This window comes from Zingiber officinale, chromosome 4B, assembly GCF_018446385.1.
Source record: "Zingiber officinale cultivar Zhangliang chromosome 4B, Zo_v1.1, whole genome shotgun sequence".
NCBI lineage: Eukaryota > Viridiplantae > Streptophyta > Magnoliopsida > Zingiberales > Zingiberaceae > Zingiber > Zingiber officinale.
Window position 1 is genome coordinate 104536432 of NC_055993.1, and position 14339 is coordinate 104550770.

Consider the following 14339-nt stretch of genomic DNA (forward strand, 5'->3'; position numbering starts at 1 on the left):
AATTTTAAATAAGTTGATAAAATTATTTGATATAATAATAGTTTTTATGTAATAATTTTAATAAATTTAATTAGGAATTAAAGTATTAAAATGATTTATTTTAATATAAAATAGTAATTATAATGGTAGGTAGGATTTTTTACCCCAAAAATGATCAAAAAAAAGATTAATTAATTAATTAAAAAACAATTTAGTCCAAGTCACGTGACATGAAGTTCTATTTCTGAGCATCTCTTCCTCTCCTCGCCCGCCTCGTCCCCTTCCCTTCTTCTCTACCTCTGATCGCTTTCGTCTCCATTAGAACACTCTCTCAAAGTGGTCGATTACTCTCGCCAACTCCTGCCCGAGTTTAACCTTTTTTCTCTGTTATCTTCCTCTCTCAAGTTCTCACCACCTTCTCCTGGTCTCGGAAGCTGCGGGACATAATTCGTATCAGGCGGTCAGTACTGGAACCCTATTCGGAGCTGGTACTGGAACCCTTTTCTGTACTCGGACTGGTATGCTTGATGGGATGATTTGTTTAATTTACTTATTGTAATATGTGGTTTGGAGGCATTGTGATAATTCTGCATTGTTTAGTTCCCTTTCGCATCTGTTGTACTAGATTCGGAGATTGATTGATGATGGGAAATTTTGATGTCCATCTGAAAGTTCCCTTTTCCAAATCACCGAAGAGTGATGATAAGTTGTGTTTCTTTGGATTGGTGTGCTTAGCTAGTGTATCCTGATTGAGGTGCTGGAGGATTCTGAACGTGCTTTCTAGATCATGTTGATACTTATTGGCAAGTGCTGCATACAAGGTTCTTTTTATGAATTTGTGTATGACCTTAAAAGGACAGATTCAATGAGACATTTTAACTCGATCTTTCTGTGGAACCCTTATGTTTAGCCTTACGCCTTCTTGCATTAGAATTAGTATAACTTTCTTGCTATTTGAGTTATCGTTTATTTCATTACAAGACTAGAAGATAAACTTATACAAGCTTGATGATTTCATTGTACTGATCATCTCTCTAGTTAACTAATTCATGCTTTGCCTATATGAGACAACAAGGCAAAAGGTACATGTATAGATTTTTTTTTGAGTCTCTTATATATATGTTGCATTTATTAACCATCATATTTTTACAATCTTTTTAGATATGCTATTTGAGATGATCTGATCTTCTATGATCTCTTTAGTTATCTGGATTTTGATCTAGACTGCAATATCTTATGATCATATAGCCTAAAATGGATCAAACAATTTTAGTTTTGGTAAAGATCAGATTGGCTTTGAATCTTAGACAATGAAACTTAATACATTTGATAAATCCCAATTATTTAGAGTTAGCTATATCATATTCATATGTGATTCTTATCCCTCTTTTCTTCTAGTGTACACAAGACAATAACATTAGTAATATTCAAAATTACATGATAAATTTTACATGTCAAATTTAATTTCTAAAAAAAAGTACTTTTGCTAACATATAAGCTCTTATGATCATTGTCTTGATTTACCGAAATCACTTAGCTTAATTCAATACAAAATTTAGGTATTACAAGTCTCAGAGTAAACATACTTAATTTTTGTTGTCATTGTCATCAAGTCCTATTTGTCCCAAGTATTTGGTGTCACCTATATAGATTCTTTTCTTGTGCTCTTCAAACCATATCACTAGAAGCATTCAACTTTGATTAAATGTTCTTCTATTTATATTAAAATTTTAAAATCTTCTCTGAGTTTAAGTAGCTGACCAAATGAGATGATTTCTGTATTGTGTTGGAGTATCAATGGATAGTGTAAGTATAGAATAAAGGTGATGAAAAAGAGGCAAATGCATAGCTATATAAGCTATTGCATGACTTCTTACACATTCAATAAAGGTTGTTTGAGACTACAATCCTTTTGGAGTTGTTTGTGAATTGGAGGAAACACTTGTGGAGCTCGTGTGGTCCTTGTAGAGCTACTTGTGAGCTAAATAAAATCCTTGTGAAGTTGTATCACGAGTTTGTCAGTCCTCGTGGAGTTGTTTGTGAGAAATCACAGTGCTGGTGGAGTTGTACCGATCTGTTGTGGAGCATGAAAAAGCCCTTTGCTCACAGAAGATCTTGTGTATTGTGCATAGTTGTTCTAAGTTGTTACAAATGGGAAATTTTTTTGAGTCCTCTCACTCGCAGAATGCTCACACATTGTGGAAAAAAAACCCCATCAATCTGCCTCTGTATGCCAATGGCTAATGCAAAATGATCCACCTGTGCTTACCAATATGAAACAATATTTAAAACCATGCTTTCATCACCCTCAAAATTTATCAACTGTGACATTGCAAAACAATCAATGGTCTAAGATTTTGTTGATGATAAAATCATGTATTTTACTTCTTGTTCCATATGTCTTTATACATGTATTTGCATGCTATTTGTTATTCTAATTCAAACGACGTGATGCAAATGATACATACTCTTATTTTGCCTTTGTTCTTACACAGTGGTATTTCCCATTGGAAAAAAGTGCCTAAACGTACTTAAAGATCCTGACATTTGGATAGAACCTGGAGCATGCAACCTGTGTCCTCCTCCTTATACTGTGATTGCACTTAAACAATTACAGTATCAACAGTTCATGTTGCATCTGAGAAAGTTGTCTTAGATCCAAAGGCTACTTCCAACATAACTTCAATCTGAGAAGGATACAGTCGAAGACAACAATTTCCAACAAGACCAAATGAGTTCTATTGATGATTGTCTTTTCTCCTCAGACAGCAATAAAACGTCAGATTTTCATAACATAATTTCAAATCTTGCTGATGAGCAAGGTAAGAAGTGTCGCATTGACAACATTTCACACATTGCTGTATTACAAGATTCTAGTAATACAAATCATGACCATCCTGTGGAATTAGAGAAGAAGCTTATAGGATGCAACTCCAGATCATCAGAATCTTTGCTGGAGAAAAATGATCCAAAGGAGGTTCAGAAACAATCTACTGATGACTATAATAATAGTGGGTCTGAAGACAATTGGACTAACCCTATAGGAAATAGAACACTCATATTGAAAAATAGTATTGCATATTGTTCAGAAGACGATAATCCTTGTCACAATACTGATGCCTTAGAAGACCCACATTCAAGTAGTAATATATCTTCAAAAGCCCAAATTTGTTCAGGTTCACTGATGAGCGCATATCTTTCTCATGCTCTAGTCAATGTGAATGGGGAAAATAAAATTGCAGATGATGATGCTTGCAAAGATGATGGCGAAAAGACTCCTCAATTAGTTTCTTTGGGGACTGAAAATTGCATCAGTGGGTTTAAGCTGCAAGAGGCAATAAAGTCAATGGGTAGTAAAGACCAACCTGACAGACCCAACTCAAACTCTCAGACATCTAAGGTGCTTTTGCAGCCATATTTTGAGGGTGAAGTTATAGCAGAAACTGATGATGATGTAAGTTCATAATTTTCTTTTCTCTGTTGTAGTATGTACATATTTTTTTGTAGGAATCTATCTTATTGAGATATGTCATTGACTCATGAAAAATTAGTCTTGAATTTAAACAAGTGCTACATCTAATGAACAAGGTTTCACCATTGATAAGGATGTGGGTATAGGATCATATATTTATCTTTGATTCTCTTATGTTGATCAATTTCTAAGTATTTCACTCAAAAATTTACATGTAGGATTATCTTTTTTAACAATGTGTTTGCTGAAAAGGTTGTTTTTTGTTGCTTCTCACCCTTTGTATGGATTTTGTTTCGTTTTATGGTACCTTAAGAAACTACTAACTTTCCACTTTCAACTATTCCTTTGTAAATGGTGCTTATATCTTTAAATATGTTAACCAACCATGTGGAAATTGGTAATATGCTTTATTGTTTGACAAATAACAGAAGCTTTAATCTTGACAGCAATAATGCTTGGGTTCAGCTAAACAATTTCTTATCTTGCTGAATTGGTCATGTTTTTAATCTGTTAGGCAGCCATTTTCAAAACAACAACAGTGAAGAAAAGATGGATAAAACATAGTCCCAACTATTTCGGTCAGCTAAACCACTTGTTATATTGCTGTTAGAACTCTATGTAAAGCTACATGGCTACTAATATCTTAGTTTTAAATCCTGTTCTCACATTGCATCAAAATGTGGTCAATGCAACTAAAAATTGTACATTTTCATGCCTGATGTGTGTGTCGTTACAAAAGGAAAGGAACTACCATATGACTAGTAGGTTAAGGATGCTAGTTGTATGTTTTTTTTATGTTGACACATACCTAGAATATTTTATGGTAAAAATAAACATCATGCTCTTGATCCATTACATTTTCTTGTAGGTAAAAGTCTGTGATATCTGTGGGGATACAGGTCAGGAAGAGTTCCTTGCTATCTGTAGTAGGTGTAGTGATGTGGCTGAGCATATGTAAGTTTCTTTTTCCCCTTTGTCTGAGATGTTTTTTCATAAACTACTATGTTTGATGGAAATTTGCTTTTAATCAGTTACTGCATGCAAATAATGTTGGCTGAAGTTCCTGAAGGTGATTGGTTATGTGAAGAATGCCAACTCAAGGAGGCTGCAGCTCAGGTGACTGGAAAATTTGAAGCACGAGTTGCTCCAACAGAGGCACAACTTTGTTTAAAAGAAAATTGTGCAAATAAGGAAGGCAGTGTGGAAAATAAGACAACTGATCCAGATATGAAAAGATACAACGAAGAACCAGTTAAGTCTATTATAGCAATAATGTTTGGGTTCAGCTAAACAATTTCTTATCTTGCTGAATTGGTCATGTTTTTAATCTGTTAGGCAGCCATTTTCAAAACAACAACAGTGAAGAAAAGATGGATAAAACATAGTCCCAACTATTTCGGTCAGCTAAACCACTTGTTATATTGCTGTTAGAACTCTATGTAAAGCTACATGGCTACTAATATCTTAGTTTTAAATCCTGTTCTCACATTGCATCAAAATGTGGTCAATGCAACTAAAAATTGTACATTTTCATGCCTGATGTGTGTGTTGTTACAAAAGGAATTATCATATGACTAGTAGGTTAAGGATGCTAGTTGCATGTTTTTTTATGTTGACACATACCTAGAATATTTTATGGTAAAAATAAACATCATGCTCTTGATCCATTACATTTTCTTGCAGGTAAAAGTCTGTGATATCTGTGGGGATACAGGTCAGGAAGAGTTCCTTGCTATCTGTAGTAGGTGTAATGATGGGGCTGAGCATACGTAAGTTTCTTTTTCCCCTTTTTCTGAGATGTTTTTTCATAAACTACTATGTTTGATGGAAATTTGCTTTTAATCAGTTACTGCATGCAAATAATGTTGGCTGAAGTTCCTGAAGGTGATTGGTTATGTGAAGAATGCCAACTCAAGGAGGCTGCAGCTCAGGTGACTGGAAAATTTGAAGCACGAGTTGCTCCAACAGAGGCACAACTTTGTTTAGAAGAAAATAGTGCAAATAAGGAAAGCAGTGTGGAAAATAAGACTGATCCAGACATGAGAAGATACAACAAAGAACCAGTTAAGTCTATTTCATCTAAGAGGAAGGAAGAAAATTCAGAGGTTAATTCTGTTTATAAGCAAAAACTCGATGAAGCAATTGATACACCTAGTGGAACAATTTTTCCTACGAAACCTTCTCAGTTCTCATGTGAGAACTTCAACAAACATGATAGTGTGAAGATAAAACCAATCTCCTCCACAATATGCAATAAGTCAGAAGGAATATCTCGCACACAAACTTCTTCTGGTCTTGATTCATCTGGGATACAAGCACCTTTGCAACCAACACGTGGTAATTTTTGTTTTACTATATGATTGAGCATTTTGAATACACTTCGTTCCCCATGTTTAAAGCTTTTAGTTTCAGGCCCTCTCTCAAAGTCAAATTCATTTAACAATTCAAAACTGCCAAAAGTAAAACAGTTGCTGGATAATGTTCCTTGGAAGATGAAACTTAATAGAGAATCTAATTTAACCAACAAAAGAAATGACAGTCCATCCCGGGCAATCTCAAAATCTGCAACATTTGGAAGTGAGACTTCAGGCTTCTCCAGTGTTGAGACATCAAGCAAAGCTCATGCACTTAGCCTACCACATTCTGAGGATCCTAAACAAGTGAAAGGTGGGAGTATGCTGGATAAGAAAAATTCCACATGTGATCAACGATTTGTCAGTCCTGCAGTATCGATAAAGGCTGATTCAAATGAGCAAAGCTGTAATTCCAAAGTAAGAAAATTTTCTGATTTAAACAATCTAGATGGCAAAAGGAGACCAATTGATGCAATTAGTTCCGGTAAGTAAATGCTTCCGTCTTGATTGTGTAGCTTATCTATGTTATTTGAAACTGTTTGTAACTGGCTATTCTGGAGGTTCATCAGCTACTGAAGTGAAGAAGACGTTAGCATCTCTGTCACAAACTTCTGGAACTCAATCTCTAGTTAGATTATGTAAAAATGAAGATCAGAAGGGTTTTCAACCTACTCCCAAGGTAACTAAGCTATTCTCTAAAATATCTTTGTTAAATAATGTAGTTAACTTGAAAAATTCACCTCAGGCAACATATTTGACACAAAGGGACGTCAAAGCTAAGGGCCAAATATCTATAAACTCTCGACAGCTAGCTTCAGTCCCTAATTGCTTATCACATTGCCATGAGTGTAATGAAACAGGTCACATAGCACAGTTCTGTCCAGTTGACAAACTTCGCATGATTGCCACAAAGCCTTCTTCTGAACGAAATTTGAGGGATATGGATATCAGAAGTATTAAGTGGAAAAATGTAAGTGAGGGACCAGCTTGGAAATCTGGAACCAAGAGAAAATCACCCGATCAATCTGAGGAAGTTTCTTTAGCCAGTGCTGATGTAAATTCTGAAGCAACAACTTTATATCCAAGTTCTAATGACTTGTCTTCTAGGATAACCAATGTTCAAAATTGTAGTAAAGCAGCAAATACCATCCATGTAAAGCTAGTGGAAGATCATAAGAAATTTATAAATGTTCCTGGAGAAGGGACAGTTCTTGACTTTCCAGGTGATGTGCCCACAAAGATTATGGCACCAACCTTACTTGGTCAAGCTTCCACTCCTGTTGATCTAGTGAGAGCTTCGGCAATACCAGAGATGGACTACATCTGGCAGTATGACATCTTCTTACTAGTTTTGAGAATGTGTTTAATACTTTATCATTAGCATATAGTTACACTAAGGGGGTGTTTGGTTGATGAGTTTGGGAATGAGGGAATGGAATGATAGTAAAAGATAGTGTTTGGATTGTGGGTTTGGGAATGACAATTTGGGAATGATTTCTAGATTTATGGGGATCAACCAAACCCATATAACTAGGTGGGTTTCATTTCTATTCTCATTCTCATTCCACCTTACTATCAAACTCATAGTCATTTCCATCATTTAACCAAACGTCACCTTAGGTGTTATCAACTGCATACTGCATTATGATTATACTTTTCGGTTGTTATCAACAGAGGTGCTTTTGAGGTGTTGAGGACTGCCAAACCTCCGACAATTTTTGATGGTTTTCAGGCTCATTTGTCGTCCGATGTCTCACCCAAAGCTCTTGAAGTGGCAGGACAATTTCCTTGCAAAGTTCAGTTGGAGGAAGTACCTCGCCTAAGCTCATGGCCTCTGAAGTTCCATGAGAACAGTCCTGTAGAAGATAATATTGCTATCTTTTTCTTTGCTAAAAATATTGACAGGTATTTATGAGTACTTATCCATTGAGAAATTCCATAATATATGCAGGTTGAGACAATATCTGATGTTTCTTTACATTTTATTTTGTGCAGTTATGAAAATTACTATTGGAAGCTGTTGGATAATATACTGAAAAATGATCTAGCTCTTGTAGGTGTTATTGGTGCAATGCAACTTCTTATATTCCCTTCAAATCTATTACCAGGGAACTGCCAACGTAAGAAACTATTCCTACATCACAAGAGGGAGAATGTATAGTAATTAGTTTCTTTTATCTACAGACTTAGAACTTAATCTTCATGTCTGACGTGGTTTTATGTGTTCCTTCCAATAAATTTGATAAATGTCTGATTTACATTGTTTTCCATACTTCAGGTTGGAACAATTTATTTTATCTTTGGGGTGTATTTAGAGGAAGTCAGGAAAATAGCTTGGGAGATCTGCCTGGTCTTAATAAGAAGCCTTCTGTTTTTAGTTTGAACATGGAACCTGCTACCCGAGGGCTGTCTATGCAAACTCTATCTGATGTTTGTAGCACTGTCAACATATCTAATGTCAAGAATCAGGCTTCATCAGGGTCTGATACTTTTCCAATTGCAAATGCATCCAGATGTAGTACTTGCAGTGATCTTCAGGATATTCCAGCCTCAGGGAAGGATAATGAGGTCTCCAACAATGAGCAAGCTTTTGTAAAGGATACCATGCATCAGGATATTCCAGATGAAGTTCAAAAGAAGCAGATTTCATGCTCTTTTCCTGCAGCCTACTCATCTAGAAACATGAGCCAACTCAGCACCGTCTGTGTTTCCCGTCTAGAACCAAAATTTCAGATAGACATTGAAAAATTGCCTCCAGAAGTGGAAGATGATATCTACAGCTTGGTAAGCTTGTCTATTTCTCTCTCTGTGAGAGGCTTACACATTACATCTCATTGCCTTTAGTTTGCCTGATACCACACGTTTACAAGTACAAGTTGATTATTTTTTTAATGTTTTCCTTTGAGGTCCCTCCCTCCCTCCCTCCCTCTCTCTCAGACATCACATATTTGGGCTTTAGTTTGTCTAATAAGTAATAATATATATTTACAAATGGATTAAAATGTTTATGGTTTCCAGAAAACTACCTTATCAGTAGTAGGGGTCATCTCTACTTTGAGTATCACCTTGTACAGAATGAACATCATACATCATAGGCGGAATCAGTTGTGATGGAAAGAACTATGGTCAATGTCAGATGGTGGTAATAGATACGCTCAAGCCCATTTCAGTTAGCTATAACTTATCTTGGACAATAGTTTGATTGTTCTGACTGAAATTACACCTCGTTGTGTGGATATCCTCTAAGTAGACTTCAATTGCAGGAAAAAGGACCATGCAGCTGACTCCAGGCTGTCGTATTCCACTTTTGTTGTCACTATTGTTGCAAAAGTGTCAAATTATTTGTGTGCAATTTCAAAGGCAGGCCCCACTGATGAGTCTGTGTTAAATAAGGAGGATAGTGGTTCATAGTTTTATCCTTGCATAAAAAGAGAATGTTTGTATTTCATGACTCAAATTCTGAGTCATCAAGTCTGCAAAATGCCAAAAAATTCATGTGCTGATCTAATGCCAGGTGTATATTCATGAAGTCATATTTCGGTAGGTACATGTCTTAATTCATTCTTAAAAGGGTTTTCTTCCCAAATGAACTACTCGGTATCTACTTGCATTGTCTATTCATCCAGTTTAGTTTAATTTGGGAACAATGTTATGTTCCAACACCATCTAACATAGCATCAGCGAAGTTATATGCCCAGCTGGATTTCTCATGGGATGATGTGATGCAGGATAAATTTGTGCTTAGTTGGTGACCTTTCCAGCTTGCAAGCCACAATCAATATCTTGTGAAAGAGGTTTATTTTCACATATGAATAAAACAGCAGCAGAGGGGCTTATAAGTCTTACAAAAACCAGGTCTCCTAAAGAATGGTGTAAAATTAAAATAGACTAGGCTTGCTGGTAATAACAAAATTATAAAATAAAATAATGAAAAGTTTAAACTTAGATCATAAACCAGTTTATTTTGTTTTTTTTAAAAACTTTTTCTATTGCGTAACTTGATAAGTGATACATGATCATCTCCCTATTTGAGTGTTGTATGAGTATTTGGCACTATTGCCTGACTGCACGGTTAATCTCCCAAGTGGGAAAACAATGTCAGAATAATTTCTTAGATTTAATATTATACCTCATTTTTATCAATCTTGAGTAGATGGAAGATAGCAAGGATTTCGATCACTGATAACTGTATTTATTTACAGCCTTGAGGTTTTCGAGATGCATGTAGCTGCAAGTGAAATTGTTAATTGGTTGGATTCCTATGTGAGCCCATACTCTGCATATTGTTAGAAGTTAATCATTGGCTTTCTGACTTAAGATCAACTGAAAAGCTCATGACTGATAGCAAGAAATAAAGGCAGCAATCAGTATAGTATAATCCTGCAAGTATAATTCTGATTACATAAGATAGTTAGAATGGTAAAAGTTTTTTGTGGACTTCAGCAATCAAATACGTTGCTATCAGATTTTCCATAATGGAGAAAGAATTGAGGATGTGCCTTCCCTATTGTCTCTTTATAGTTTGGACCTGCTGGCACCATGAGATTTGATAGATACAAGAAATTCATGATGGTACAATACGTTTGCTTCTTCTATTCCTAGTATACAATCTCTGATTCATGATCCTTAGTCATCTTTAAAATGATTTGATATACATGCTAATGGTTACCCAAATATCATACTGCAACTTTTTCTTCTACTGTTAAAAGAAATGCTAGAATAGTTTGTAGTCCTAAGCCCGCTTCATTGATTCGAAGTCACAACCCTTCTTGTACTACATGATTTTTTTACTTTTTATTTAATGGTCAACTTGTTGTATTGCTAACCTAGTTAAGTGTTTTATCCAACTTTATTATGATCTTTTGTTGGTTGCTTAAACTCGCAACTGGGTTTACATGTCATATTGTCATATATTATAGGATGAATTCACCAGTGATCCAGATTGCAGAAAAGGCCATGAACACCTTGTTAAAAGTGGTAGCACACAGGTTGGTAATCGTGTAGAACCCTCAAAGTTGGTTTCATTAAACTGTTGGCAAGGTGAGGCATCTGCTCTTGTGATTGACTCACATCTCTTTCAATCCATAAAAAATCTTCTCATTTTATCATCCACTTCTTGGATCAGGTAATGATAGAAATATTCAAATGTTGGACCATTTTAGCTGGGAATCAAAGCCGAATCTGAAGTGCACAAATCCTAGTTCATTGGATACAATAGAAAATTCTTCCATTGATTTGTTACAACCCACGGGTGATGCAGTCCTGTGGGCAGGTGAGTCAACATGCACATCTCTGAGTGACGAAAAAGAGCACAAAAAAATGAGGCTTGACAATGGTGGTCATATCGATTGCAGCTCGAGGGAGGAAATTTCATCCAGTATATTGTTTCCTAAAGTACAATTCGTGCCATCTAGTTTACCAAATAGTAGCCTGTTCTATGGGGCAATGTCGGAGAGCTCAAAAAATGCTGAAAATTATTTCTTCCATGTCAATCAAGGACCTACATGCACAAAGGCAGACAACGTAATATATGTTTCATCAGATGATGATGATGATTCGCCTAAATCTAACATTCCCGTTCTTGAGCTAGCTTTGGGAGAGAAGAGAAGAATCGCAAAACAGGAGATCTCCCCTTTGCAATCTCAAAAAATTACAGAAAGGAACAGACAAGATAAGCTACATGTTCCTGATGTGGTTGATGGAGATGATGCACCGACTTTGCTTTCACTCTCGCTAGCTTTTCCTGTATCAGAGAAGGCACAAACTGCTAAACCAAATTCAGAAGTAGAGAATCTTTTGCCTGATACGGCTTCTACTTGCACTTCTTCCTGGCTTTTTGGTGACTATACAGACCTATAAATCAATTCAGAATCACAGTTCATATACAGCATGTATCTTGTCATTAGAAATTGCAGCCTGAATGCGGTTTCCTCAAGATGGCCAGCTATTTTCTTCCTACACTATATATGCTTCAATTCCTGTTTCTTTTTCTTCCTTCCTTTCTAGTGCAAGGTACATTGCTCATGTTTCTATACAGGAAGGTCGATGGGGATCAGGTTGTTTGGCTTTTGCTGATGTGGTTGAGTAAGTTATCGTCTGCTTTTTCTTTATGCAAATGAAGTCCTTAATAATGAGCTGATGCACTATAGGTAAAATCCTTCTCGACGAACTGTTTCATAAAGCAACAAGACATCAACAGCTTTGCTAGCAATGCTTGTGCTAGATGAAGAATGGTTAGTCTACACTGGCATTGTTTTCCACGACCTTCATGCCAATTAACAGATTAGAGGAGCCTGGAGCATCTGAAACTTCAACGAGGACGTATTTCTTTTATAGATGTGGATTCTCGGAAATAACACGAAATACTTGACAAGGTAAATCCAGACTAATGTCCAGCTAGTGCACCTTCAGATTTGGCTAATGCAAATTACTTGTAATTGGTACGTACCCGAAACACATACAAGGCTCTGGCAAATAAGTCGAGAGATGTATTTGCTGTCACCGAAATTGAGTTACAGAGTCTACATGGTACGCTAGAGGTATTGAGTTGTGTTGTATATGGTTTCTTCATCTTGTGGAATTTCTCCCATGATAGCCATTGTCATAGTTTTACAAGTGAATGCTCCTGTTTTTCATTCGGTTTCCAATGGCTATTGACCCTATCCGGAAACGGTAGAGAGTAGACTGCGGGTGAGATGGCGCTGGTTTTGACAAAGAAGACTCCATACCACGAATTCTAGGAGTTGCCTGTGGATATCAGCAAATAATGGAGCAAAAAATCATTAGTAAGCGGGTCAGGGGAGTCCTTGGTGGGGTAGCTACTACGACGATCAAGTTAGAAGACGACGGTGGTGCAAAAACAGAGGAAAAATATGAAGTGCCAGTAGATGTGTGGATGTATGTGTATTTGTACAGCAGAGGACTTCCTTTTATAATGCTCCTTATCATCTCCGCATTTAAGGAGACATTATCCTGCCATCTTGACAACATGTTCAATCACTATGCTTACATCACTGGTATGGGCGGAGAATATTGTGTATTGTGTATCTGTATGTATATGGATATGGTTTCTTAGCTTTCTAACAATCCCATGTATGGTATTAATGACGAAATAGATTTTTGGGCCGGGAGGCCCATTGGCCTATTATCTGGTGGATGCACTCCCAAGAGAGCCTGCCCTTTTATGGGCCTAGATGAGCTGTCGTGCGTTTCTTGGAGTAGAGCCCATTTATCATATGGTGCCTTGATGGCTGTGGTGACGTCCACAGGGTTTGGCCTACTCCATCTTATGATTTTGTCCCGAGCGAGCCCAGTCTAAATCGGGAGTGGACTCCTAGGAAGTTTGTCCAATTGATGGTAGCTGATCAGAGAGAGGGTGCAGAGCCTGAGTGTGTCCAATCTGAACTGGGAGTGAGGCTGCAAAGGGTCTGTGCGATCAGGAGAGAGTGGGGAGCATAGCCCCGGATAAGTCCGGTTTGAATCGGGAGTGGACTCCTAGAGGATTTGTCTGATCAGTGGTAGCCGTTCGGGAAATGCTGCTCGAGCAATCTTGATCGCCTGCCAGCTAACCAGTTCCTTGACCTTGGGCCCCACCTAAAGGCATTTACTGTTTACCGCATCAGCTATTTTGGATGAGGATTGCTGTCATGTGTCTTGTGCTATCCAATTCAAAAGGAAAAAATCATACCTTTTATCGAAAGTTTGACGCAGAATGATCTGTGAGGGGAGAGAACTAGAACTATGAGTGGCAGTGCTTTGGGCGAGGGGAGAGTAAAATCTTAGTGGGAGATAAAGAAGATGAAGGCGAGGGGAGAGTGAAATTTTAGTGGGAGATAAAAAGGATGAAGGAGAAGGGGGCGAGGGGACGAAGCCGGAGACCGGCGCCAAAGAAAGCATGATGTCATTTTAACTACCAAAATAGAAAATTCAGTGGATCCAGGGAAATGGCTTCACGATCCGCTGCAGATAGCTTAATAATTATAACAAAAAAGAAGTTGCCCGTTGAATGGAATAGACTCCATGTATGGGGTTGTAAATAAATTGAATATTCATAAATGTGTTGATCCTGGGATAGATTGATGGGGCGCTGAGGACGAATTTATTCGTCTTTTGCCACCTTGATAAGAATTTATTTAAGTTCATTTAATATATATAAGTTTAATTATATCAACAAGTTTGAATAATTTGTTAAATTAAACGAACAAGTTCAAACACATGTATCAAGCTCGTTAATTTTTCATAAACAATGTTAATGAACAAATATACTAAATAAATAAAAAAAATTAAAATAAATAAATTTGTTATTCAACTTGGTAAGAACTTATTAATGTTCACTTAATATACACAGATTAATTAAATGAATAACTCGTTAAACTAAGCAAACAAACTTAAACATATATATTCAACTTATTAATGTTTGTGAACAATGTGTATGAACAAATATGCTAAACGAACAAAAAAAATTAAAATGAATAAATAAATTTATATTATTAAGTTTAATAACCAATCAAAAAAATTTAAAATTAAATTGAGAG

General features: G+C 36.5%; 1 protein-coding gene across 8 annotated transcripts; it reads left to right on the forward strand.

Annotated features, from left to right (window-relative positions):
* Positions 1–239: 239 nt before the first annotated feature.
* On the forward strand, positions 240–12818 carry LOC121975862. 8 transcript variants are annotated; one of them, XR_006110451.1, is made up of 15 exons: positions 240–497; positions 2475–3433; positions 4320–4405; positions 4483–4702; positions 5135–5220; positions 5298–5788; positions 5858–6289; positions 6366–6484; positions 6551–7134; positions 7480–7710; positions 7801–7925; positions 8084–8589; positions 10725–10845; positions 10931–11889; positions 11955–12818. XR_006110451.1 is itself a non-coding variant. In XM_042527767.1 (15 exons), the coding sequence occupies exons 2-15, from the start codon at positions 2711–2713 to the stop codon at positions 11330–11332; spliced, it is 4044 nt and encodes a 1347-aa protein (XP_042383701.1). In that variant the 5' UTR covers positions 240–497; positions 2475–2710; the 3' UTR covers positions 11333–11472. The 8 variants fall into 8 exon arrangements, 2 of the variants coding, with proteins under 2 accessions (XP_042383701.1, XP_042383700.1); XR_006110453.1 differs by having other exon boundaries at positions 10931–11861; XR_006110455.1 differs by having other exon boundaries at positions 6375–6484.
* Positions 12819–14339: the final 1521 nt, after the last annotated feature.

Excerpts from the sequence above, each read along its gene's own strand:
- LOC121975862 (XM_042527766.1), top strand. The coding sequence starts at position 2,711 with ATGAGTTCTATTGATGATTGTCTTTTCTCCTCAGACAGCAATAAAACG. Across the intron at positions 3,434-4,319 it reads TAGCAGAAACTGATGATGAT|GTAAAAGTCTGTGATATCTG; the intron begins GTAAGTTCATAA and ends ATTTTCTTGTAG. Across the intron at positions 10,846-10,930 it reads TTCATTAAACTGTTGGCAAG|GTAATGATAGAAATATTCAA; the intron begins GTGAGGCATCTG and ends TTCTTGGATCAG.